This window comes from Corvus brachyrhynchos, unplaced genomic scaffold, assembly GCF_000691975.1.
Source record: "Corvus brachyrhynchos isolate BGI_N302 unplaced genomic scaffold, ASM69197v1 scaffold114, whole genome shotgun sequence".
In the NCBI taxonomy this organism is placed as follows: domain Eukaryota; kingdom Metazoa; phylum Chordata; class Aves; order Passeriformes; family Corvidae; genus Corvus; species Corvus brachyrhynchos.
This window is the reverse complement of record NW_008238337.1, coordinates 7,027,908-7,051,851: the sequence shown is the minus strand read 5'-3', so window position 1 is coordinate 7,051,851 and position 23,944 is coordinate 7,027,908. Positions and strand designations below refer to the sequence as shown.

Genomic DNA, 23,944 nt, shown 5'->3' with positions numbered 1-23,944 from the left:
ACATTACTTTGCATTATTTTGAAAGCACCACGAGTGCCTGAGACACAGGGACTTCCAGGCTGCACTGTGTCTTTTCCAAGGCTGCAACCTCTCCTGAACATGATGGTGCTCAGAAACAGATGCCAGGGTCTAAGTTTAACACCACACAGGGATTTATTTGTATAGATGCATCTGTAATCTTATTCCTCACCTTTTAATACAAATTTCTCCTTTCTAAAATCTCCACCCAAACTCCAGTGGGTGGACTGGCAAAGCACCTACCATCCCATAGTGCTTGATGATGTACTTGGGTGCAATCAGGCTCTCCCAGCTTTGCCACTCACCTTGCTGATACTTTTTAAGAATATATCTCCAACAAGGCAAAAGTTAATGTCCACTTCACTGGAGAGAGATCTGGAACTCTGACTATTCCCTTATGGATAAAAGCCTTTAAGAATTTATTAGTGATGAAACCAGTATGTTTCTTCAGAAACTTAATAGGGTTCCATAAAATTACTTCAATAACTTAAAAAATTTAATGGTGAACAAGAACCTTTCCACAGGCTTTTTGAACTGTCCGACAGAATCCCAAAGTGGGGATATAATTCTGCAATAAATTTTGCAGGATGGTTAAAAAAATATAAAAAGATTTTAATTTCCTATTGCCTCCTGCAAGTCCTTGCCATCAATTTAAAGCAACTACACGAACTAAAAGCACTGTAGTCACTTTTCTGTCCCAGCGATTTACAAGAAAATATTTACTGTTTGGGGAAAAAACCCAACAAACTAGAACAAGTATCCTTTTCAGAAACACAGACACGCAAACACAACACACTCTGCCAAGTCCTGCTCTTATACATTGATGTAAACCCAAATAAATACAGGGAAGTCAATGGAGTCAGTATGGCTTTACCTGGCTGAACTGAGCCCGGGAGCTGGGGCCGAGTGCCCGGAGCAGCAGAGATGGAAGGAAAGCCTCATGCTGTGAGTCCCCAGGCAGCTCGGCAGCAACATTAACAGGCTCCACGGGGAATGTGTTCAGCCCTTGTTAGCAGGAAGGATGGCCAGCGAAGCACGGAGGTGAGGGAAGCAGCGAGCACATGCGTGCACGGCTCACATGGCTATTAAAGGAGAAAACGGCAGGAACCCCATGGCTGAAAGCAAGCCCCAAACCCAGCCTCCCTCCTCCCCTCCCACAGGACAGGAACAGAGAGCTCCATCACTTACAGCACTGATTTCAAATGAAGCTAATACAGAAAAACCAAGCCCAAATGAGAAACAGCATGGACTGCTACAGGCTGATCAGGACAGCGGGGTCCTGTCATCAGCCCCACCCCTGTCCTGGGAGAAAGGCCTCAGTCTCTGGAGGGGCGGTGAGAGGAGCAGGAGAAGCAGCAACATGCTGACAGCATCCTCTTTTCCTGAAGTCTCTTGCTGGGACTTACAGACCTCGCCAGCATTGCACACAAAAGAGTAGCCACATCCATTTGCAATTAAACAGCATGCCCTGGTCTCATTGATCACTCCCACTGATTGCCCAGAAGGGAACACCAGCTGACCCGTGGTCAGACCCAGCTCCCCCCCGCACCAGCACTGCCTTGTCAAATCCCTTGTGGACAGCCAGGCTGCCCTGCTCTGTGCTGGTGACCTGCACTGTGAGAGACTGCTGTGTCGGCAGGAGTCCCTAATGGGCTATTACAGAGCACAGCACAGCTGCCCACGGGTACCCTGTCAAACTGCTCCACTAACACAGAAACAGCTTGGGGGGAGAGCGGCTTGGAGAGGGGCATTGGAGAGCTGGGGAAACCAGCACAAGCCCGGGCTGAGCAGAGTCTCAGGTCAGGGGGCTGGAGAGAACGGGGACTCTCCTTTGCAAAGAGCAAGCCTGACTTAAATCCTGGGGATGTGGTGGGCACAGCTCAGACCCGTACCAGACACCTCCCCTCATCCCGCACTGCAGTGCTCGCCCATTGGAAGAGGGAATCAGGTTTACCCCCAGCGTTTAACTTTCTCAGAAACTGAAGCTTTACAAAATCTTCCATGAATAAAACATGTCTCTGAGGTATTTTAAAAGCAGAATTGAGAAGACCCAACAGTTTTGTGGGGGCTGCAACTGCTGCTCTTAACATCGCCACCCTACAGCATCCTTCTGTGCTGAGATGCAACCAGGGACCGCAGCTGGAGACAGCACTGAGACTTTACCCGTTGGCTTTTGCTACTCAAAAGAAAAACAAACTATAAACAAGGAGTAAAAAGATGGTATCTTTCAAATGCCCTTTAAAAGCCTAGGCAACGTAAACTACTGCATGCACTTGGAAGGAATTTCTATTTTTTCTTCTGATTTACAGTTTGATGGTCCTTTTATCTAGTTTTACATGAACCGAGAGAAGCTAGAATGTGCCTACTCAATCAATATGAGTTTGTGCTGGCCTGTTCAGGATATATAATATTTTTCTTCTATAGTTTATTTTAAATAAAAAGTATAATTAAAGAAAATAAACCACCCACTTCATAACATTTATACAACGAAGACTTTATTTATTTTATTTATGTTTTGGTGGGCAAGGCACAGCATGCTGTTAGCTTTCTGTGATACTTAACAAAGCCGCATTTGAAATTTAAAATCTTTAAGGAAATGAACAAATTCTGTGGAGGAAGGGCAGTTGAGCAAAGAGACTTCTTACATTACCCTAGATAATTGTGCATATATATGTTTCTGTGAGTCTCTCTCTACTCCAAAAACATATCCATGACTTGGAAGCTTTAAATCAAAAAGCAATTTCAGTCTGTAATTCTCAAATAAATAATTAAACACATTTTATCTCCTACAGTATTGCTTCTATTCATTCTAATCCCACTGACGGGAATGCAGCAACATACCCCACATCCTTAAAATAACAAAACAAAACACAAGATACCAACCAGAAGGCCTGGAAATGTTTATAATTCAACTTTTCAACTCTCCTGGCTGCAGCCTGAAGCTACAAAGAAAGCTCTATGCTGGCTCACCGGAAGGGGAGAAGCCCGGAGTTGGCTGTGCAAACCACACGGCCACCGGTGCAAGCAAACCCTGCCGGCCTGCACGAGGCAGCTCTCACTTTGGGAGGCACACAACACTCAGTTTGTGTCAAAGTTAATAAATTATCCACTTTTGCAGTCGGAGTTTTACCAAACTAACCGGACAGTGTGGTTAAAGTGAATGGTCTCTTGCTTGTCCATCATTATTTCACAGACAGCTGCTGCAGATAGGGATGGCTATAGCCTGGACTAATAAATACATACAAAATAGCTAACAGGGGAGACAGAGAGTGCATTCCCACTCCCAAAGAGAAGGCTGAACTTTCCAGAGCCTTGTCTGCTAAATCAGAAACTACAAGACTAAAAGACTGCACTTACTGCACTATTTTCTGTGTTTGGTTTTGGTTTGAAACGCGGGTAACTGGCTGTGACTTAGGTGATTATCTCGCTTACCCACGCTTTTTGAAAATCGAAGTCCTCCTTCTCAGACCACTGTGTAATTATGTATATGCATATGCAAGAAAGCTAATGGCAGTGCAAAATTAGATAGAACCTTTCAAAAAGAGGATGCTGGGATGGGCTCACACACAGGATTTAGCATTAAGCTCAGGGTATCCAGTATTGCCAACCCCAGAAGCATTTACAAATCACAAATTATCTTTAAAACAAGGTTAAATCCAAAGTATTTGAGCTTTTTTATGACTGCCTGCTGTCTTTGAAGCACAGAAGAATAAGAAGTTCCAGGCTCTTCTCTGTAGTCAGGAAGACCAAAGCCTTGCCTAAATAATGAAATTAAATCTTAGATTTTGGTACAATCATCTGAGGGCCCGGGTTTCATGAAAAACAGAGAGTCCTGGAAGCTTGGGATAAAATCACAAGAGATGCAGCATGGGGAGCAGATCAGCTGCAGAGCATCCTGAGCACTGTATAAATCATAGCAATATGGTTGCTATCTAAATAAATGTGTTACTTATTTATTATTACAGATGCTGCTGGGGAAATTTTTGCATGCCTGTAATCATGGTGGACTCTTGTCCAAAGGTTCAGCTGTAAATTATCATCCCCCTCAAGTTCCCTGGTTGTGCAGGTAATCAAGCACAAGATGGTGACCTCATCAAAATGTAACCAGAACATGGGGATAAACTGAGATCAAGAGACAGGATGAATCTCAGATCCCGCTGTGGACCCCACGCAAGAAAACTGGGAAAATTTATGACATCTCTCCTGACCTCCATTCATGCAAAACACAGCCTGACCGGGTGTGGTGAGACTCGTTTGCTCTGTCTGTGCAGACCTTCCAGTGATGGAAAGCTCTCCCTCCTGGCACAGTAAGGGAAAGCCCTGAAGAAGAGGTGGACTTGGCTACAGGAGATGCTGTCCCAGCCCAGACAGGGAGTCTCTGACCCTGACAGCTGGAGACAGAGCACCGGGGGACAGGACCAAGGCATGCAGGCAGCATGGCAAGCCCGGGAGACACTGGGCTCCTGATTTCCCTGTCAGTGCTGAGCATCTTTTCAGCTGTGCTGCTGCTGCAAACCTGTGCCAAGCACGGTATTTTGAGCTCAGCTGCATTCAGGTTGTTTTCTGCTTCACCGGGCACTTACAGGTTCCTCCTGGAGAGCTGACTTGCCGCTCTCCCATCCTGCCCCTGCCCCCCTGCCCCTCCTTTCCCCTCTCACCGTAATAACCATCAGTTTTTAAAAGCATGTCCTACACTGGCGGTTTTGTAGTTCCAGCTTTTAAAATGATTTAGTATGAAAGTTTAGTGCTGAATTAAAAAAAAAAAAAAAAGAATAAGAAAAAGGAAGAGAAGAAGCAGAGAGAAAAAGGAGAGACAGTCCCCTTAAGGCAACAACATTACGGAGCAGCGATCTCAGAGGAACAAGGGTTCTTTTCTGGTTCAGATGTGCTTGTCAGAGTTCAGTGTCGTCTCTGAACAAGAAATCTCTCTTGCTGGCCCAAGGCACAGTTTTGTGGTCAAGAGGACAGAAAATAAAGGGAGGGAACTTCAAAGAAGCATAAGCTGCATTAGCCCGCTGGGGCGGGTGGCTGCGGCACATCCCATGGCTGACAATTACGACCTGCATGCCGAGAAAGCTTGCCTCCCTCTTGTCAGAGGGATAAGACACAGGCTGTGAGCTTTAGAGCTTTGAGGATGTGTACAGTTCATGATGAAAGATAGCACTTCAAAGCCCTCTGCCTAGAAACCCATGGAGAAGTAAGAGCGGAGGGTAAGCAATCTTTTTTCCTGGGGGGGTGCATATGCGGGGGAAGGATAAGACTTACTTTCACTGTCATTTATTATTGCCATGAAAATGAAGCCTTGCACTGTTTATGGAATCTCTCATTAAAAGGATCTCTTGATAAATCGCTTGACAAACATTCATTAATTAAGTCTCTGAGCACACTTGGCTGACAAGCACTAGTCTTCATTTTGCAGGAGGGGGAAATTGAGGCATGGAGCTCAGCGAGCCCCCAACAGCCAGGGCAGGGCTGGGTCCTGGCCAGTCACTCTGTGCCACCAGACAAACGGATTACACTGCTCCCTCCGTGCCCAGCTTGATTCTGATCCAAAGATAGAACAACATGCTGTCTTCAACAAACTTCAAAGCTCTTTTCCACCACATTGCTGCCCAGTGCCTCCTGGGGCTGCAGGGCAGACATGGCTGTGTAATGGCTCCTCCATGGGCATCTCATGCCCTGGGGGCTCCTGGACACCTCTTTCATCTCACAGGCACCTCCTCACACACTGCCTGCCTGGGGTTATGAATGGAGAAACCCTGGCTGCTGCCCTGCTGCTCCACTTTTCGATGGAGGTTTTCCTCCCTAGGGCCTTTGACCTATCAAACCAAGCAAGAGAAACAGCTCCTTTAAGACATCCATTTCACCCTCACTCCAGCAGTGGCCTTGGGTTCAAATGCTGGGGACCCAGCAGGTCACTTGGGCTGCAGCTGCAAGGCTATTGTGGTACAAAAGGCACCACCTCTCCTGCTTTCCCTGGCATACAGCAGGTCTGGAGCAAGGAGTGGTGGGAGAAAGCTCAACTGCCTCCAGTCAGACTCACGAGGGAAGCCCACTGCTGGAGGGAGCCAGCAGTGAGGACCCAACGCTCAAGTCCATAAAATACAAACTATCCTACCCCACACACTTCAAAATGTCATTTCAGCAGGCAGGAGGAGTTCCTTGCAGTGACTTAGGGGTGACCATCCCTCTCTCCTCCTCAGCCCCACAACTCATCTGCCTTCCTATCCTTCACTGTCACTCCTCTGCCTCATCCTCCCACCTGGAGATGGAGGGACAGATATGGCTTTCGCCTATGCTTCCCCTGCCCTTCCTGGTATTTGTCCTTCAGAAAAAGGAAGGGCTGGCTGGCAGATTCCTGTGAGAAAGGAGCTGCAGGAGAGAGCAAACAGACCTTTATTATTTGTTTATTGATTTATTCTCCAGGAGGATGTAACACCCGGCCCTTGGCAGCAAATGCCCTTGTAACTCTGTACTGGAGTGACAAGTTGGCCAAACAAACACTTTTCTGCATCAGAAAACAAAGACTGTCAGCAGAGCAGATCACGGCTTCTCTGCCCTTACTTTTAATTATTATTTCCTCACACAGAGGATTTAATCTCCTCTTCTGCTGGAAGCTCAAAGTGCCCCATTCAGCCTATATCACAGCTGTGACTACCAAGGTCACCCCGGGTCAGGACACCTCTCTCTGCAGCATAATAGCGACTGGTCCCCGAAGTGGACATCCACGCCGTGCATCTGCTGTTGCGGATGAACTGGTGTCAGGAGGAGGAGCACGGCCACCACCGCGGCCCTGCCGGGGAAGGGGCAAAGGCAAACGTTACCCAGAGAGCCCCAGACAAAGACGCTGCTCCTCCAGCCTTTTGTGGAGCTCTCAAATGCGGTCAAAGGTTACATTTTACAGCTGTTCCAGCCTCAAATAAGCGTAACCCGCCTATCTTAATACTTAATTGCATTGCTAAGCTGCTGATAAACTAGGAAGGCATAAAACAAATACGCAGGGCCGAAGACATCCCCAGGGAAAGTTTGTGGGAACAGAGGGAGTTGCACCAAACAATGAACTGGGAACAGGGGGAATTACACCAGACAATGAATCCACTTTATGTGTTTTAGAAGCCTGGTTACCTTCAATAAAAGCTGCAGCATGGATGCTGCACATTTGCTAGCTAATATCTCTCCAAAAAGGCCACCAGTGTTTACAAAAGAAGGGTACGGTGCAAATGCCCACGGGAGAGGATGAGCACGTGCCACACCATGCGAGTGCCCATCAGGAAACTGTGTTGAGCTAATTCCCTCCCCACAGAGCCACCACGGCTCCAGCCCTGGAGAACATGGCCTTAAATCAACGCTCTTATCTCACAAAAGGAATTTAAGTGCAATGCTTTGAAAGTCACTTTCTCCCGGCCATATGGCATCCCCCAGCCTGGTCGTATAGGAGCGGCGTTCATTTGCATGTGCAAGAGACAAATCTGGCTCTTGCATTGCGGGAGTGATAACAGGGAGAGGGGTAAAATTTAGCACTGTTTGGGTTTCTGCACAAAATCTTTGCTGAGGCAAATTTCTCTCACCTCTCAAGCCAAGTGCCAAACGCTGAGGTAGCCCCAGGAGAGCTTGCCCATGATGGCAGCCCATGCCATCAGCGAGGTACATCAGTACAGAGCCAGGGTAAAAGAGAAATCTGAGACAAAACCCATGATCTGAACCCAAAGCTGGCAATGTCTACACCCACATTAAAGAAAACAGGAACAGGCTGAAAGTACAGGGATATAAACAGCACTGAACACAAACTTCAAGACAGCAAATTCACAGGCATTCGCACATTTAACTTCCTGATAGGGAGGTATTTTGAAAACTCATGTTGCTGAGCTGCTCCATGATATGAAGGGGTGGGAGATCTTGGGCTTCAGCACAAGGAGGAGCCAACAAAGCTGCTAACGCTTCAACATAAGCCTCTCCAGCAGATCTCTGTGCCAGGCATTATGCAGGATGGCAAGATTTTTGTTTTGCCGAGGCAGTGCCGTATGGGCAATCTGGTTTGCCTTATCAGCGAGCCAAGTGAGAGAAGAGAAATGTTCTTCCCCACCATTTGTTTAAATTTCCCTCTTTTCCCCAGATAAAGCTGCATACTTTTGTAAAAATATCTGCAAATGTAATAACATAATGGGCTTGTCATCGTTTTCCACATTTGGCATTGAAAATCTGCAAAGCTTGGAAAGAAAGAGAATTCCTAATAGTTACTGCTGCTGAAGAGCCCAGCTAAAAACTGGGCCTGGATCCAGGTGAGGGAGCACACAACCACCAAACCGCCTTTCCATGTCCAGCACCTACTCCTACACAACTGCAAATTGTTCCTTTCTTGGCCCCACTGAAATAATGCAAGAAGGTAATTTCAGCACTTCTTATTGATGGGCCTCATCTCCCCTCTTTGGGGTATTTGCATGCCCCTAACATCCACTATTGCTGTGAACTGATTTTATTTTGCAGCTCAATGCAGAGGATGCTGCAGACAGCCACAAGCCCTGGCAATTCATTCAGAGCCACACAAACCTCCTCACATGGCAAAGTGGAACCATTCCCAGCACAATGCTTTCCACCGTATACCACAGTTTGCCCTCTCCAAGCCTGTTTCTTCGGTATTTCTGCTCAGTACCCATCTCAGTGAGATTATCCCTGGGAACACATGAAAGCAGAGCAGCCCGGTTTTATGGCTGTGCTGAGCCCTCAGAGGAGGGCTTGGCGTATTTAGAGATCCGTGGCTGTGCCCCCCAAGGGGATGTGGAACGAGGCAGTCTCTTAGCAACACCCAGTGCCTATCACAGGTAGCTGTCATTAACAGCAAGAGCGGAGCTGTGCTCTGCCGAGCACCCTCCACCATGTCCTGGACAACCGAGAGGTACAGGCACAAATGCTCCATGGGCAAAGGCAGGAGAGGGATGTGCAAGCCCTTGTCAGGATGACACAGATAGCACTGAAATACTAATCTGTTTAAAAGAAATGAGCATTTGATTGTATTAGAGGGAGAAGCATATCCCCTACAATAAGGACTGACTTCTCCTTTGTCAATAATCCCTCTCTCCAAGACACTTCATACAAATCTTACTGGAAGGGAAGAAGTCCCACCCCACACTGAGACAATGCAGCTCTAAATTTTAACTTAAATCATCACAAGCCTGTAGAGCTGATCTTTATGACAATGTGTGTGGCCAAGCTACAGGCTCTCGCAAAACTGATGTCCTGCTATTCGCACCATACGGATTCACAGCCCAAATCTCTTGCTGTAAGATAAGGAAAGCATTTCTCCAGATCACTTACCTTTATTTGCTGCAGGAGAGAACAGCTTCTCAGAGCCTACAGAAGCCTGAAAAAGAAGAGAAAGAGAGGGTGAATAATCCTGAAGGAGAAATTCGGAAGGCTTGCTCACAAAAACACAGCTCATAAAACAAGTGGGTTATCTGGAGACCTGCAGTTGCGCATTGCACCTGGAGGGTGCAATGTTGTGCCATTAAAGAACGAGCATGCATCCTGAGGAGATGAAAGCCAAGCAAGAGGACTGACTGTCCTGATCTCACCCAACTATATCCTCCTGTCTCGTTTATTTAGGCAGCCATGCAATGCACAGCTATTTTATCCATGATTCCTCATATAAAAACAAAACCACCGAAACTGCTATCAAGCTGAAGGAAAAAAAAAAAAACAACCAAAACACATTTCAAAGGCTCTCTCACTGAAAATAAGCTCAATTCTTGCTGAACATGCAAAATGTAATTTGTGTATTGGAAACACAAGTTGCAACTGAACACATCTGTATGAAGGAGGGTGTTATTTAATATTATGCCAAATGACAGGTACATGCTGCTATGCACTTAGTTGAGTATGAAATAAAACGACTTCCTCTTGGAAGAAGCCCGTATCCTTGCAGACTGGATTGTACTATGCTGTCTGAACTCCACAGCAGTGTATTTGTGCTCCTCACAGCTCTGGGAAATAGTTAAAGAAATCCAATTAACCTAAACCTTGTAAACAGCTTCATGATAATCAGGGTCACTGGGTTACAGACAAGATGGTAATGACAGACAGGGAAAAAAAGTCCATTCATCGTAAATAAAGCTTTTATGAATTAATTTGATGGCTTCCTTTCCTCCCCCCACTGATATCAAACAGTCAACCGATTTCAGCATAAGCTTTTCCTCCTCGCTATCTGATAAAATAGCAAGCAGCCTCTCCAGAATCAAAGCTGGTCTGGGAGCAGGAGCACAATCAACATTACTACCATCTACAAGAAAGTATCATCAACGTGTTGGCACTGACTGCTGCATGAATAAAATGGGGTGAAGTACAAAGCTGACGAGCAAAAGATACTGAAAGTGAAAAAAGCCTTTTTCCCCCGGCTCTCCTTTAAAAACAGTTATTTAATTCAACACATGGCTGAACTAAGTTGATTTTATTTTTGATTTTATTGATTTTATTCTAAGGTGCCTTGGGAGATTTGTATGATAAAGAGCACTACAAATTGTATTACATTGCTATATATTTTAAATGACGACTCAGAAGGAAAAAAACAAATAGTAAAATGCAAGAAGTTCTGCATGAGATATAGTAAGAAGCAAGAGTGATCTACTAATGTTATTTCTAAGAAAAGTGGCACTGCAAGCACTGAATGTCTTACTTAATGCAAATGTATTAAAAAGAGAGGGAAAACAACATGAAAAATAGGTTGAGGCTGAGACACATAAGAAAAAAATTCTGAATTATGTCCACGACAAAGCTGCACGTGTAGCTGTGGCATGTATGATCATTACACAGCTCAGCGAAAGGATCCTAAAATCTTAGGGAAAATCAGTTACCTGCACGATCCCTTCACTGCATGGATTAAAAAGAGGAAGAACCAGGATTAAACAAGGTTTTGCCTAGGCTGGTTTGCAAAGAAAGTGCAACAACGTCACACAGCAGCAACAACAGTGGTGCATAAAACGTTTGACAGCCAACTCTGAATTTACAACCCATTGTTCGGAGATTTTTCACTTATAATCAACACCAAGTCACCGCAGACGCAGAACACATCTGCAGGCTCTGCGAACTCACCCATGCTAACAGCTCACGCAAAGCCAGGGCCTGCTCTCAAAGCACTCCACAAGCACTCGGACACGTGGCAGGTGGATAAATAAGATTCCCCCATTTTACAGGCAGTGAAACTTCAGCGTGGCTTGCACTAAAGCCCCAGCAGTAAATCGGCCGCTGAGCCACAAATCCTAAGTGCTGGGTCTGGATGCCGGGGTGTGCAGCCCTCAAGAGGAGCCTGCTCGGGAGAGCCCTTCCTGGGGAGCCATCCAGAGAAAGCCACGGCTGCAGGACCTGCTCTGCCCGTGGCAGGCACCCAGTTGGGAGAAGCTTTGTGCTTCCCCTGCTCTGTGGAGTCCGGTCTCACCGACACCAGTTTGTGGCAGCCACCAGCTCACTCCCTTCTGCGCACCTCGGTACTGAGGGTTCAGTGCAGACTGGCAGTGCCCAGCCCTGAGCTAAAGATCTCAGTGCTACAGGTCCACACTATATTAAAACAATGTTTAAGGAAGCCAAGCCAGAAAATTCACTTTAAAGACAAAGTAAAACACCCGGATTATTGCTCAGTCTTCTGCTATCAGCATGTGCCACCGCCTTCCACAATCAGAGTCAACATTTACAGAGCAGCGTTTTCAACATCACAGCTTCAGTTCACAGACACAAACCTTCACACCTAGAGTTTACAGTAACTTTTGCTCTCACTTCTGGTGATTTCTAGCTCCAGATCTGAGCAGTTTTTGGCACGAGCACCATTCTGAAACAGTGAATGCCTGTGCTATAGGATATTCTGCGAGCTGCTGTAAAGGCAGAAGGGAAGCTGGGGGAGGAAGAGCCTGAATACATCATTCAACTCTATCAGTCACCCTTTAAAGAAAGCATACAATAAAACCTATGTGTCTGAGGGAGCCCACTAATGAGTGAAAAAATCCAGCAAACCAACACATCTGCTAAAACAAGTCCCCTCCCAAATACTCTGCTGTTCCAAGCAAACAATTTGCATATGTTTAAGAAAGGATTTAAAAAAAAAAAATAATAAAAAGAAGTGGAATTCTTCCTTTGTGAACAAAACCAGGTATTTGGAGTCTTTCATGCAGAAGTTCAAGCCATTCCAGGAGATCACACGTTCTTTAATTACAAAATAAAACAAAAAATTTCCCTTTTTCCCCCTCTCGTTGCCTCCTGCCTGTCTCCATCTGAAGGACCATCTCAGAGACCCCTCAAATTCCTTTTTGTTGTTGCAAAAGGCAGCGAGACCTGCCCAGCCTGAAGCTCACAGACAGAAGACACCTCCACCCTTCCTGGTTCACTGGCTGCTCATCTCCCCTGCCCTGGAGCACAGCCCACAGCCACAGAACCCACCACAGGGGTTCATAAAAACCTTCGTGCACGGTCCCACCCTTGTCCCCAGCAACAACCATGGCACTTTAAGCATATCTGATATCTGTCCCCAGAGCAGCAGTTTCTGAGGTAACCTCATGTTGCTGAAACTTCTAAGACCCAACATCCTTTCGATGACACCAAGCCTTCCAGGTCCCCTTTGTGGCTTATTCAATGAAGTTACCAATCCTTTGTCACCTTTTAATTTTCTTTCTTTTCTACTCCAGACCTAGAGGGGAAAATGTCTCCACCCAGTTCTGCAACAGCTTGAAACCAGGCTGAATACATTGCAGAGGAAAATAACATTTCTGCCCTTTTCTGCTTTGCGGAGAGCAAGCAGAGGAGTGGTGCTGCAGTCCCTCCCCCCTCCTCCCCTTGAACCCAGCACATATAAACACTGATTCAATTTTCAGCACTAAAAGCTGAGCAAAGGCAGCTTTTTCCTCAAATGTGAGGTGGTAACTGCAAAGGATGTAGCACACTCTCTCTGAAGGTGAGCAGTGAGGCATAATGAAGTCCATGCCTCACCCATCCCGGTTCCCACTAACCCAAGGCAGCTGAAAGGTGCAAGAGCTCTTGCAGATTAATAATTTAATGATTATATATAACAGAACAACATCATCTGACAAAGACAGCATTATAAACTACATCAGGCCTCATAGTTATTACTTGCCCCCCCCCCTCCTTATCTGTAGCCTATAAATGGCTAACAGGGAATAGAACTGTTCCTTATCACCAACAACAGAGGCTCTGTGGACCTTCATGCCATCTCCTGGAACACCGAATGCCAGATTCAAGCCTGATAATCCAGGAGCCTGATAGCAAGACATTGGGAAACTGCTAATAAGGCTGCAGTTCTGGTTCACAAGGAACAAGCAAAGTAGTGTTAGGGACCTGGTTTGTATGTCATGTACAGGGCAAAAGCCAAGCATTCCCTCCAAATGAGTCCAGTACGGTAGGCAAAAGAAGGAGACAGTAAAATGCAGTTTAAATTTTATTTCTGGATGGCTGCCTATCTACTGGACAGCCAAGAGCCAGTCTCAAGAGAGACTGTTTGCACAATTACTGAACTTAGCAAGCACTAAAAAGTTCACAAGAAAACCCTTCTCTGGGAGATTTCTGAACTAGAAGTGCTGGATACGCTTAGAGAAACGTATCCATGTAGCATGGACACTACCTGAAAATTCCGGATCAATTTTCATTCTTTCCTTTCATCTGTCTCCCCTGCTTTTACCAACCACTCCAATGCCACTTGATCGCTTGTCCAGCAGAGAATTGCAGCACGTCAGTACTGCTTTACTACCTTCCAGTTCACTCTGCAAGTCATTCATACCAGACCCTTCATCCAGTAATATGAGAACAATAACTAAAACAGGAAGGTATTGTTTGGGTTGTGATTCTTCTACAGGAAATGGAAATTGATACATATGGAAAGGTGCAAGAGAAGCCTAGAAATAGCACACATGGCCACAAAAACCCAAAGTAAAAATCCCCCTTAAGACCAACAAAGTATTCTACACATTTCAGGATACAGAAGCAGCCCATGGGTAACACTGCCTGCATTGTGAGAGGATGTCTCAAGGTAGCCTACAGTCTTTCCAAAACCTGCATTACTTTTGGAGAGAAACCACAGCTCAGCTAGGAAGACAAAAGAAAAGTCAGACCTGCAACTCAGTCATTTTTATGAACCTTCTAGGAATATCCAGCTTTGTGGTATACGGCTGGCTGGGACACAGCAGTGTAAGGGATTAAGCAAGAGGGAACAGGACTTCTACAAATCCACACTGTGATTATCTTCCCACAGAATTTATAGACTGGGCTTTCAAGAGGGCTCAGCACTCAGCAGCTGCCTTTGGGGCATCAACCTGACTGGAGCTACTGGGTATGGAGTATTTCCAAAAATTCATTTAGAAACTTGAATGGTGACCAGGTTGTTCTGAAAAATCTGGTTACAGCTGATAGTTGGGATCATTTATGAAATTCTGTCTGTTGACCTCTAGTACAAATAAGGAGTAATAATAAATAATATTCCCTAAGCAAGAACAAATCTCCAGCTTTCTAGCAACAATCCTAAAAATACAGTTGTACCTTCAGTTACACCACAACACATCACAGTGAAACACACAGCACAAACACCCCGAACAAGCAACTACTTATTGAAATGGCAATTCCTTAAATGCCACAGATCCTTCTAGTTCAACTATCATTCAAGGCCATCTCTGAGAGGTAGTGATGGGTTTTCTGTATCTTTCATGAGCTTACTCTGTAGAATGGTCACTAGAAACAAAATGTTTCTTGGACTGTACTTCCATACAGCAACACACTTGTTTAGGTTCCCACCTCACATTCATTCAGCACACACATATTCAGTACTGCTCTGCTCCTGAAAGGGACTGTCACCATGCACTTGCCTCTTTCACTTTTTCTTCCAAGAATGCTCATTTCTCTCAGCAGTTTATATAACCATGACTGTTTTTTGCAACAGCCGCTTTGAGAAGCTAGCACAAGCCTGGGAACACAGGATTAAATTAGGCCATAGAGAGCCTAGAAGCAGAGATCACTGGTCCTAATTCACCACTGAATTATGCTGACTTTACACAGTGGCAAATGGAATGTGAGGCAAAGTGGATGAGGGCCGGAAGGCACCGAAGGAAACGCTGTGTGGAGTCTGACTCAGTGCGGGGCAGGGAGGAACCAAGCTCACTGCTCCTCTACAAGTTTGACATCTCGTTTTAGTCCTCTTTTGGCAAGACAGTGATAAGCTTAAATGAACAATGTTTTGAACCCTGAGCATGTTCTTCATCATTTTACAACCATTGTGGGACTGAGCAAACTAGTTTTAATCAAGTAGCAACAGTACTTCTTAAACATATGCTGCTGTGGTGTGTTGCTTATTGCACAGATGTGCCTCTTCCCGTGACAAAGGGTGACCGAATCCTCTGACAGCAGAGGGACATCTGATCTAAGGCATGTCTGCCAACAGAGCCTCGGGGCACAGGCCTGCTCTTCTCTCTCTCCTCAAACCATCCCCCCAGCCCCTGGGGAATGGCTGCAGCCCAGAGTTCTCCCCTTCCCATCCCCTCCATTAGCAATGCTTTATGATTCATCTTCCTCTGAGCAGTTGCTGTCTCCCAAAGGAAAAGATCAAACTCCCTCTCCTTCCCAGCTCAGCTCCAATAAATAAATAAATACATGTACTGAAAAAAAATTTAGTGAAGGAGGAGAAGGGAGGAAGCTGGGGAGTTCCTGGACCTCACCAAGGCTCGTCATACAGCTGCAGAAGGTTCCTCAGCTGTTTCCAGAGACATCAACGAGAAAAGATTTCCAGCTGTCCCTCATTAAAACTGGCCGAAATACTTGCTTAATGTTAGTGTGCCTGTGTGTCCTAATTTAAATTAAGGTGCACTTGGTCCTTACTTCAGTATCTTCCTCCTTTAAACCTCAGCTCCCCAGCCACTACCAAATCTACCTTCATTTTACACTCCTGCTATTTTCCACTCTAATCAGCACTGATTTCCCTGTAACAGTTTGTATGCTCCTGGACGTTCTGGTATACGAATGACATCCAGGACAGTCCTCTCCCTGTGCCACTGGACAAGGCTGCAGCTCTCAGTGTATGATGTATTACACATCAGTAATGTGTCCATGGTAAAGGGAACTGATACACACCACAGTTAGGGAAACACAGCTCTCCATGACACTGAGAAAGGGGCTTTGTGTGCTCTGCTTTTAAACATCTCCAACACCAGAGCCCTCATGCCTTTCTTTGAGACTTGACCCCCTCCCAAAACAGTCTTTTCAGCCTACACTTCCACATTCAAAATTTTTTCATCTCCCAGACACTCACTTAGGCAAGCACAGATTTGATTACTGATTTAGCTTTTGCTACAAATGTAAGGGAAAACCTACCTTTGAGTAGGAAAGGTTGGGAACGCTGTGTAACACACCACTAAAGCAGTTTGCATTATTGTCATTACAGCTTGATCCTATCTAGTCAGCCCATCTATTTGGCTGGGATACGGCTTTTTATTTGCACTAAATCAAAGGGAATGGCGAGTGCTCTTTGCAGAACTATCTAAAACTTCTTATAATTCAAAGGCTGCACTGTAGGAAGAGTGATGAGGGAGAGCAGGGACTGTGCGGCGAATGACAGGTGGCAGACTGTTGTTTGGTACCTACCAAATTACTCTGCTGCTCCCAGGGCTGCCTTGGCATTTCATTATCCCAACTCTCTCCTGGAAGGATGCGGACATAAATTCACACCTCATGTCCTGGTTTCCGTCAAACTGAGTAAGAGTGCAAATGCTGGCACCGACCGGGAATGCCAAGCAGGGCTTGGCATGCTAGAACAAACTCTCAGCTGTGGTCTTTGCCAGCTACCTGCATTTATCATTGTAATGGCCTGCCAGACAGGACTTGGCAAGCGACGGAGGAGGGCGGGAGGAGGAGGGCCAGGCTCTGCACTGCCAAGCAATTCATTCCTGTAGCTCCTGCCATCACTGTACCAGCAGGGCAACCTTCATTTTATTTTATCTTTTAACCAATTATGTGTCACCCAAATCCCACCTGCAGCTTTCTCCAGCACAAATGGCTATAAATCACAGTTCAGAGACCAAGAGGGTTTTGCAAGACATTTGATTTCGTAAAAAGGTCACTGTCTGTCTGAGGATTGCTGCAGTTCAAAAACGAACCTGCATTGGCAGACAGGGAAGGAACCGCTTCCATCGTCTGTTGCATGTTGTCAGATAATATTAGAACAATTAGGGAGGCCAACAATGGCAGGATCATTAGGATTCAGCTGAACCAAAGCACTGATAAAAATTCAGTGAAATATCCCCTCCTTTCAATTTTTGAAGAAAACATAATCAAATCAATAAAAAAGGGAAAATTGCATGAGCACACCAGGAACATTCAACATAACCACCTTGAGCAGACAAGCAGAATACATGCCTGCCATCACTGCTCCAATCTGCAGCCTGCTCCAATCTGCCTGGCCATTCCAGAGCTTAAACCCCAGCTTTGCTATTTCTCAGAGAACTACTCTGTGGTCTCAGACCACTCGGCATGGTCTGCTCTCTAGGAAAAATGCTGTATTCTTGTTTTTAATCCATGCACTGGATACAGAGTGGACCCTGTATAGAATTTTAGGTGAAGCATATCACAGAGCAAACATTTAAGGCTGCTCAAAAATCATTTGACACTGATGCTGTTCTGGACACCCTTAGCGTCCATCCCTTTCTTGCAGGTGACATGTCATACCAGACAGCCCTGACAAACCAGCATCAAATTCTCTGAAAAGCATCAGGTTAACTGCAGCGAGTACATGAGACACAGCGAAGATTGCATCGTCCTCCTAGCCCAGACCATGGCATGTGACACACGGACATCCCTCTGACAGAATTTCCCAGTTACGGATGCAATCCTGACTTGGCCTTTTCCTGGGCCTGGGGGGTCAGGGAGCTTATCAGGAAGGCGGCTCTTGTCTGCTGCTATTGAAACTTGCTGTCTTACCCACAGCAACCTCAAAGGAGTGCCTCTGCAGAAGGCTCTTTTGTTGTTGTTGTTTCTAATTCACTGCTCCAAAATATTTCTTGGCTGCATCCCAGGGCTGAAGCCTTATCTGCCCATCCCCCCGGCAGACACAGAGCAGCTGCAGAGGCTTATCACAGTTGCCTGTCCACTGAGTTTACAAATTAACACCCTATCGAGGCTGCACGAGGGCTGATTAATCAGAGAGAGGCAGTCTGAGGGCCTTTATCACCATAAGCGGCTGCTGGGAGAGAAGTCACAAATCTCTCAGGAGGCCAGAGATGCCTTACAAATGAAAGAGCAGGAGGCCAGAGAGGAGGAGGGCACAGTGGTAGGGGAAGCAGATATTTTAGAGATAGTGGTGGTGGAGGTAATGGAGCGGTGGGAGGGGGGGAGCTGCAGGCAAACGCCAGTACATTATGACAGCTAAAAAAAAAAAAAGATAATTAACAGCCTATACCTCATGATTCTAGCTTTCCCTCCCTGGGCTATAATTTAGCCTATTGCTCCTTTGCTCCAGAGGACAATAAACATTTATTATGTTAAACACATAACTGTGCGGCACAAAAGCACCGTTCTTTCCCAGGTCCACTCCTTGCACAGCTGTGCAACCCAGGAGGACGGGGCTGCTGAAGTGGGCTGCCCTCTCATAAAGAAGATTACTCGGTTTGGACACAAAGCACATCCCTGGCTACACCCAGGGCTGTAGCGTGCTGAATGTGTTCATACTGAATGTGAAGGCAAATCCCAGGGAACTGAGAGCTCTTGGATGGGTGCACTGGCCCACCAGCACCTGGCAAGCATAGGATGTGCCCGGGTATGGGAGCATTGGCAGGCGGGAGCAGCTCCTGCAGAGATCGTGTGGTTCACCACCTCAGAAGTATCTCCTCTTTTTAATTCAGCAGCCTTGCTAAGAGGTTTACTGGGAAATTTTCAATCCCAGCAGAATTACGTGTAGCAGAGATTCTTATTACAACATGAATATTACAGTCATGTGAGTCTTACAGGAGCAGCGCTGGCCCTGCCCCCTCCGAGCACTTCAGCTGCTGTAAGATCACAGAGATTTAAGAAGATTTGCCTCTGCTAGCGGACTGTGGTTTAGACACTGGTCTCCTTTACTTCAGTGCTAGTACCTGCTGCAGCCCTCCAGCTTCGTGCTTGTGGCAGGACAATGCAAAATAATTATTAACGCCAAGGGCACTCACACTAAAAAGATTTAAAATCTAATATATCTTTAAAGGAAACCAATTTGGACATCTGTGTACATTTGTCAACATTCATTTCTAATTTTAAGTCTTCAAGTTTAATCCTTGAGACCAAGACACACAGCTGGATTTTTCCTTTGAAGTGCAATATGTATGGAAGCTGAGATTCCTATGCAGCAACATGACTCCCGAAGGTAAAACTTTAATAAAAATGCTACCAACATGAAGACATTCATAAGCAAACACTGCAACCACCTCCTGTCCAGTGCTTTCTATTAACACATCAGTAAAGAATTTAACAAATAACCTCTGGATAAAAGTGTCATTCACTGCAGCTTTACCACCAACAGCGCCGAGTGTGTGCATGCACGATCTTGGGGAATGGCCATTCCCATTTTGCCCATGGAAATTGCAGAAATAGAGGGATGCCACAGCCTAACTCAACATCTTCAGACTAGCTCTTTTCAGACAGCACCAGAAAGCAAAATCTAACAAAAATGAATGATCATCTGCCTTCTCCTCCTCTTCTGATCCAATGAGAAAACTATTTCCCGAACCACCTGGATTATTGGTCTAGGAACCCTTGCAGATGCCCAGTTTTAACACTATCCATTAGGTTAATTAGAACTGGGCGAGTAGATGCTGAGTATGAGTCCAGGAAAGGAAAGACAGCTTTTTTATTTGAGAACTCCCTGCCAGGCTCTGTGAAGCAGACAGCTGCCCAAGGTCTTCTCATAGCTCTCCTCCGCCAACAGACACTAGATTAATTTGAGCTGGACTGGACCCCCACTCGTTATGTTCAGCAGACCTCGGGTAATCAGATGGAGAAGCTACAGGACGACGACACCTCCCGTCACCCCCATCACATATCAGCAACTCTATACATGAAGGAAACATCAAATATTCATTAGGTAAACAATACGAATGCAGTAATCCCAAAACATGGTGAAATTCTAGAAGCTGTCTCTCTGGTGTTTATTAGATTGACTCTTTTAACTTCATTATCAAGTCTGCCCATCAACCCTTCTCCCTCTGTCTTATGTCTCGTGTTTCTACATTTTAGGGAAAAAAAAAAAGCCTCTGTTGGACTCCCTTTCCCCACAGCTCTGTTCTCTCGGTTGGACACCCTCACCCACAACAGAAAGCGCACCACAGGGTGCATGAGTATGTAAAGACCCAACAGATGGGATTAGGAACACCTTAAAAAAGGACAGCTTTTTTTGGAGGCTGCAGAGGAAAAAATTTGGAAGGAAGCCTATGGTTCACATCTGCAAAGCATCTGGCTTCCTATCCCTCACTCATTCAAGGGCAGTGAAGTGCACTCACCCACTTTCTACAGAGAAGGGTCACCAAGCTTTTCTCCTGTGCTATACAATAAGTCAAGAAAGAAGCTCTCATTGTTGTACCTTGACTAAATACAGCAATAACTGACCTCATATTCTGTATAAGAAGGTGGTGAATGGGGCAGTCCCCCATTTGCAGCCAACATATAATCTGTCTTCTCCAATTAGATATGCTTTGCAACAAATGTGGTGGATCCATTTATTTCCATACTGCAATAATGCAGATAAATCCAACTTTGGCTCCAGTCCCACTGCTTTCAAAGCTGGGGCTCTGCATTTACAATCGCTGCCCTTTTTTTTTTTTTTTTTCCCCTTTTTTCCCCTCCTTTCTGCTGCAAAATGTCACCAATTTACTTTAGCCTGGGGGCCCATTTCGAGTTTTACCACTAATATACGAGAAATGCATTTTTCAAGCTGTTACCACTTAACTGTACTGATATCAGCCACTCAGGGGACACAATATTGTTTACACATCCTGCTCTATGGAATAAGCACGGATGCCAAAACTCTGCCTGGGTTGTGAAGGAGACGTTTACTCTCTGTTTTATGAGATTTCCTCGATTTGTGGCTGCCTCAATGGTCGTAAAAACAGCTGTAAATCAAAAGAGCACCACAAAATTGCAATAACAACTGTCGAACTCAGCTCTAAAAAGCATAACTCCCAGCACCAGAAGGTGGAAGGCTTTTTTCTGATTTAATACCAGGTGTAGGGGAGCCCTAGCAAGTCTACGTGCAGCACTGTGTCTGCCCACAGCCACCCCCACACGAGCTCAGCCAAACCCCTCTATTTTGGCTGCTCCCCTATCACTCGCCCCTACTCTGCCCCACGTAGTTCCTTCCGGCCCCTTTCCTCCTCTTTTCCGGAAAACAGAAGTCTTTTTCAAATGCCTGGAGAACGCTTATACAAATAACTGCTGAATGCACAGCCCTGTTTAAAGCATTAAAATAGACAGAAAGCGAGCCCAGTGTTGAACATGGCTGTGCTCTGAATTGTGGCTGCTCTGCAGGACGGCGATGGCTTTAGCAGATGACCTCAGCCTGTCACCTTGCTGCTGGCCTGCCTGGGAGAGCCCGAATTCCTGCACAGTCTCTCAGCCCAGTTTTTAGGGAGTGGAGTGAAGGAGGAGAGGGCTGGTGAGAAATGAGTTATTAACAACTGTCTTCTGGGAGCTGATTTGAGCTAAAATGGTTCCAGAATAGGCAGCTCCATTTGAGCCTCCAGCGAGGACGGGCCAAGCAGCAGATACATGAATTCAAAAGTTTGTTACTCTGTGCCACTGGCTATAGTCCAAACCAAAGAGAGAGTTTCACCCGTGGGTAAAACAGCCTTCCTGGATTTTTCCATGCCCCATTCCAGTTGCTTTCACAAACAATCTTCTCATCCTTGTCTCCAAAAATCCTAAAAGACTCTCAGTTCCTGCATCTCGCCACCCCCCTCCGCAATCTAAGACTAACTTGGCCAACAACAAACTCCCTTCAGCACCTCCCAGCTCTGAGAAACCAGCTGTGGCACCAACAGCCACACTATAAACCCTGGGCCAACAGAGTTACCCAGGCTCTTTGTGCTCTCTGTCCAAAGCACGAAAAGCTTTTCTGGCCTCACCAGCCAGGCCTTCATTCTCTTTTTCAAATTTCCTCTTAAATCAAACTTCTTTCATGGCATTTAAATAACCCAATTTTCTCCATTACAGAAAGAGAACTGTATGTGAATAAGCCAAAGTATGTGAAGAAATGATGAGAGAAAGTTCATGGGAAGTAAGTCTAGCCAGTGCTCATCTCAGTTTTTCTATCATCTGCAGCAGACTAAAATACACTTGAGTTCCAGTGTGTTACTGTATCTGTGTCTGGCGGTGTGTTTTTCCAGATGCACATCCTAATTATGCTCTTCAAGCAAATGCCCTGTGGAGCAGGGTAGCAGAAGAGAAAACCTCTTTACAGTCACCACCATGCTGTGATCCATTCTGGACAGGAACTCCCCCCTGCATTGAGAGGACAATTTAATTTCCATGGACCACTTGATGCGAAGGGAAAAGGATCTATATTCTTTTGTCTGAACCCCACAAAGTGTCAGCCCTTCTTTTCCCATTCTTCTAGTAGATGTGTACATTCACATTCTTGAGAAAATCCCCAATAGATGGGAACAGTCTTTCACTTCCAATACATTATGCCTCCCTGCTATAATCTTTTCCTTCTTGTACAATGCCTCTTGACTTTCCTTTGGCTCTTTTCTTTGCAATTTTTCCTTTATGAATACAATCAGAGAGACAAAACAAAAAAATCCCCCAAACCTAAATGGACAAAAAATGTCATTCAGAGCCTTTGCAAATGATGTTACTGGCAATTCCAGTTGAGAAACCATCTGTACAGACATGAACTGATCTGACAAAAGCTCTGTGTTCTTAACATTCTGGGTACAGGAACTCTACAGGACAGCTAAAGCTAATAGGGTGAGTATGTGATCAGCTACACCCAAGCAGCTCTTCCAAAGTTACTTCTTTTCTACTACAGCGAGTATTTGGGTGGGGTTGCAAAAACTATTAAAGCAGTCAAATGCATACCATGCCAACAGCTGACCACAAAACCAGGCCATTTCCTCACACACAAACTATAAGAAACATCTCCAGTAATTGTCTTGTATCAGTAACCAACTATTTCCAACAAAAACATGGTTCTGCTCCATTTGGAGTCTGGCGGTTCTCAAGAAGGATGGAAGGCTGTAAGTGTAGATGCATGACTCGTACTGGAAAGGTGGTGTAGCAGGACACACCATCTAACAGCAATTGCTTTGATGAGGCATAATTGCAGGGCAATTACTAGGTTAATTTTCCATATATACCAGTACCATTTCACCCATAAAGTTTCATTTGCCTGCGGCAAAGGATAGATGTCTGTCTGTTTTGTGTTCTAAGACTCTCTACTGTGTTTGTTCATGGATCTGTGAGTATGCAAAGCACCACTCATCTGGCTTTGCTCTTCTCCTTTCATGGTGGTGTCTGAGGGTGAAATGTTTTTTCAGTCCCTGACTAACGCTTGCCATGCTCAGCCACCAGCTGGAGAGTTTTCAGCACACTCACAGACATAGCTTGCCTTCTTGTTGCCACAGGCATGGCCATGGCTCTGGGCAGGAAAGCTGTCCAGTTGGAGGAGGAACACCACTGGTGTGTGTTCAACCACCAGCTTTGCATGGGAGATGCTTTTGGAAGGAACAGCAGAGCAAGCTGTACTCGACCTTTCTCTGGCTGACCATCTGTTCGTCGGCCAAGGCATCAACAACTCTATTCAGCTGTCAGGTCATTTACCCCTCCAGACAACTGTACCTCCAGGAGCTGAGCGCTGGGCTCCTGTGGCTTGGTCCTGGCTCACCTCCCTTTGGACTCTTTGTGGCAGGGGGGGGGGGGGGGGCGACGCCCTCGC

At 45.7% G+C, this 23,944-nt stretch overlaps 1 protein-coding gene across 16 annotated transcripts in view; it reads right to left on the bottom strand.

The window, feature by feature from the left end:
- FBRSL1 (fibrosin like 1) overlaps positions 1-23,944 on the bottom strand; it is a 374,043-nt gene that overhangs the window by 45,630 nt on the left and 304,469 nt on the right. For all 16 annotated transcript variants that reach the window (XM_017734940.1, XM_017734929.1, XM_017734930.1 and 13 more), the window contains one exon: positions 9,331-9,376. In XM_017734940.1, coding sequence (XP_017590429.1) covers positions 9,331-9,376 — 46 coding nt within the window. The remainder of the gene's footprint in view (positions 1-9,330; positions 9,377-23,944) is intronic.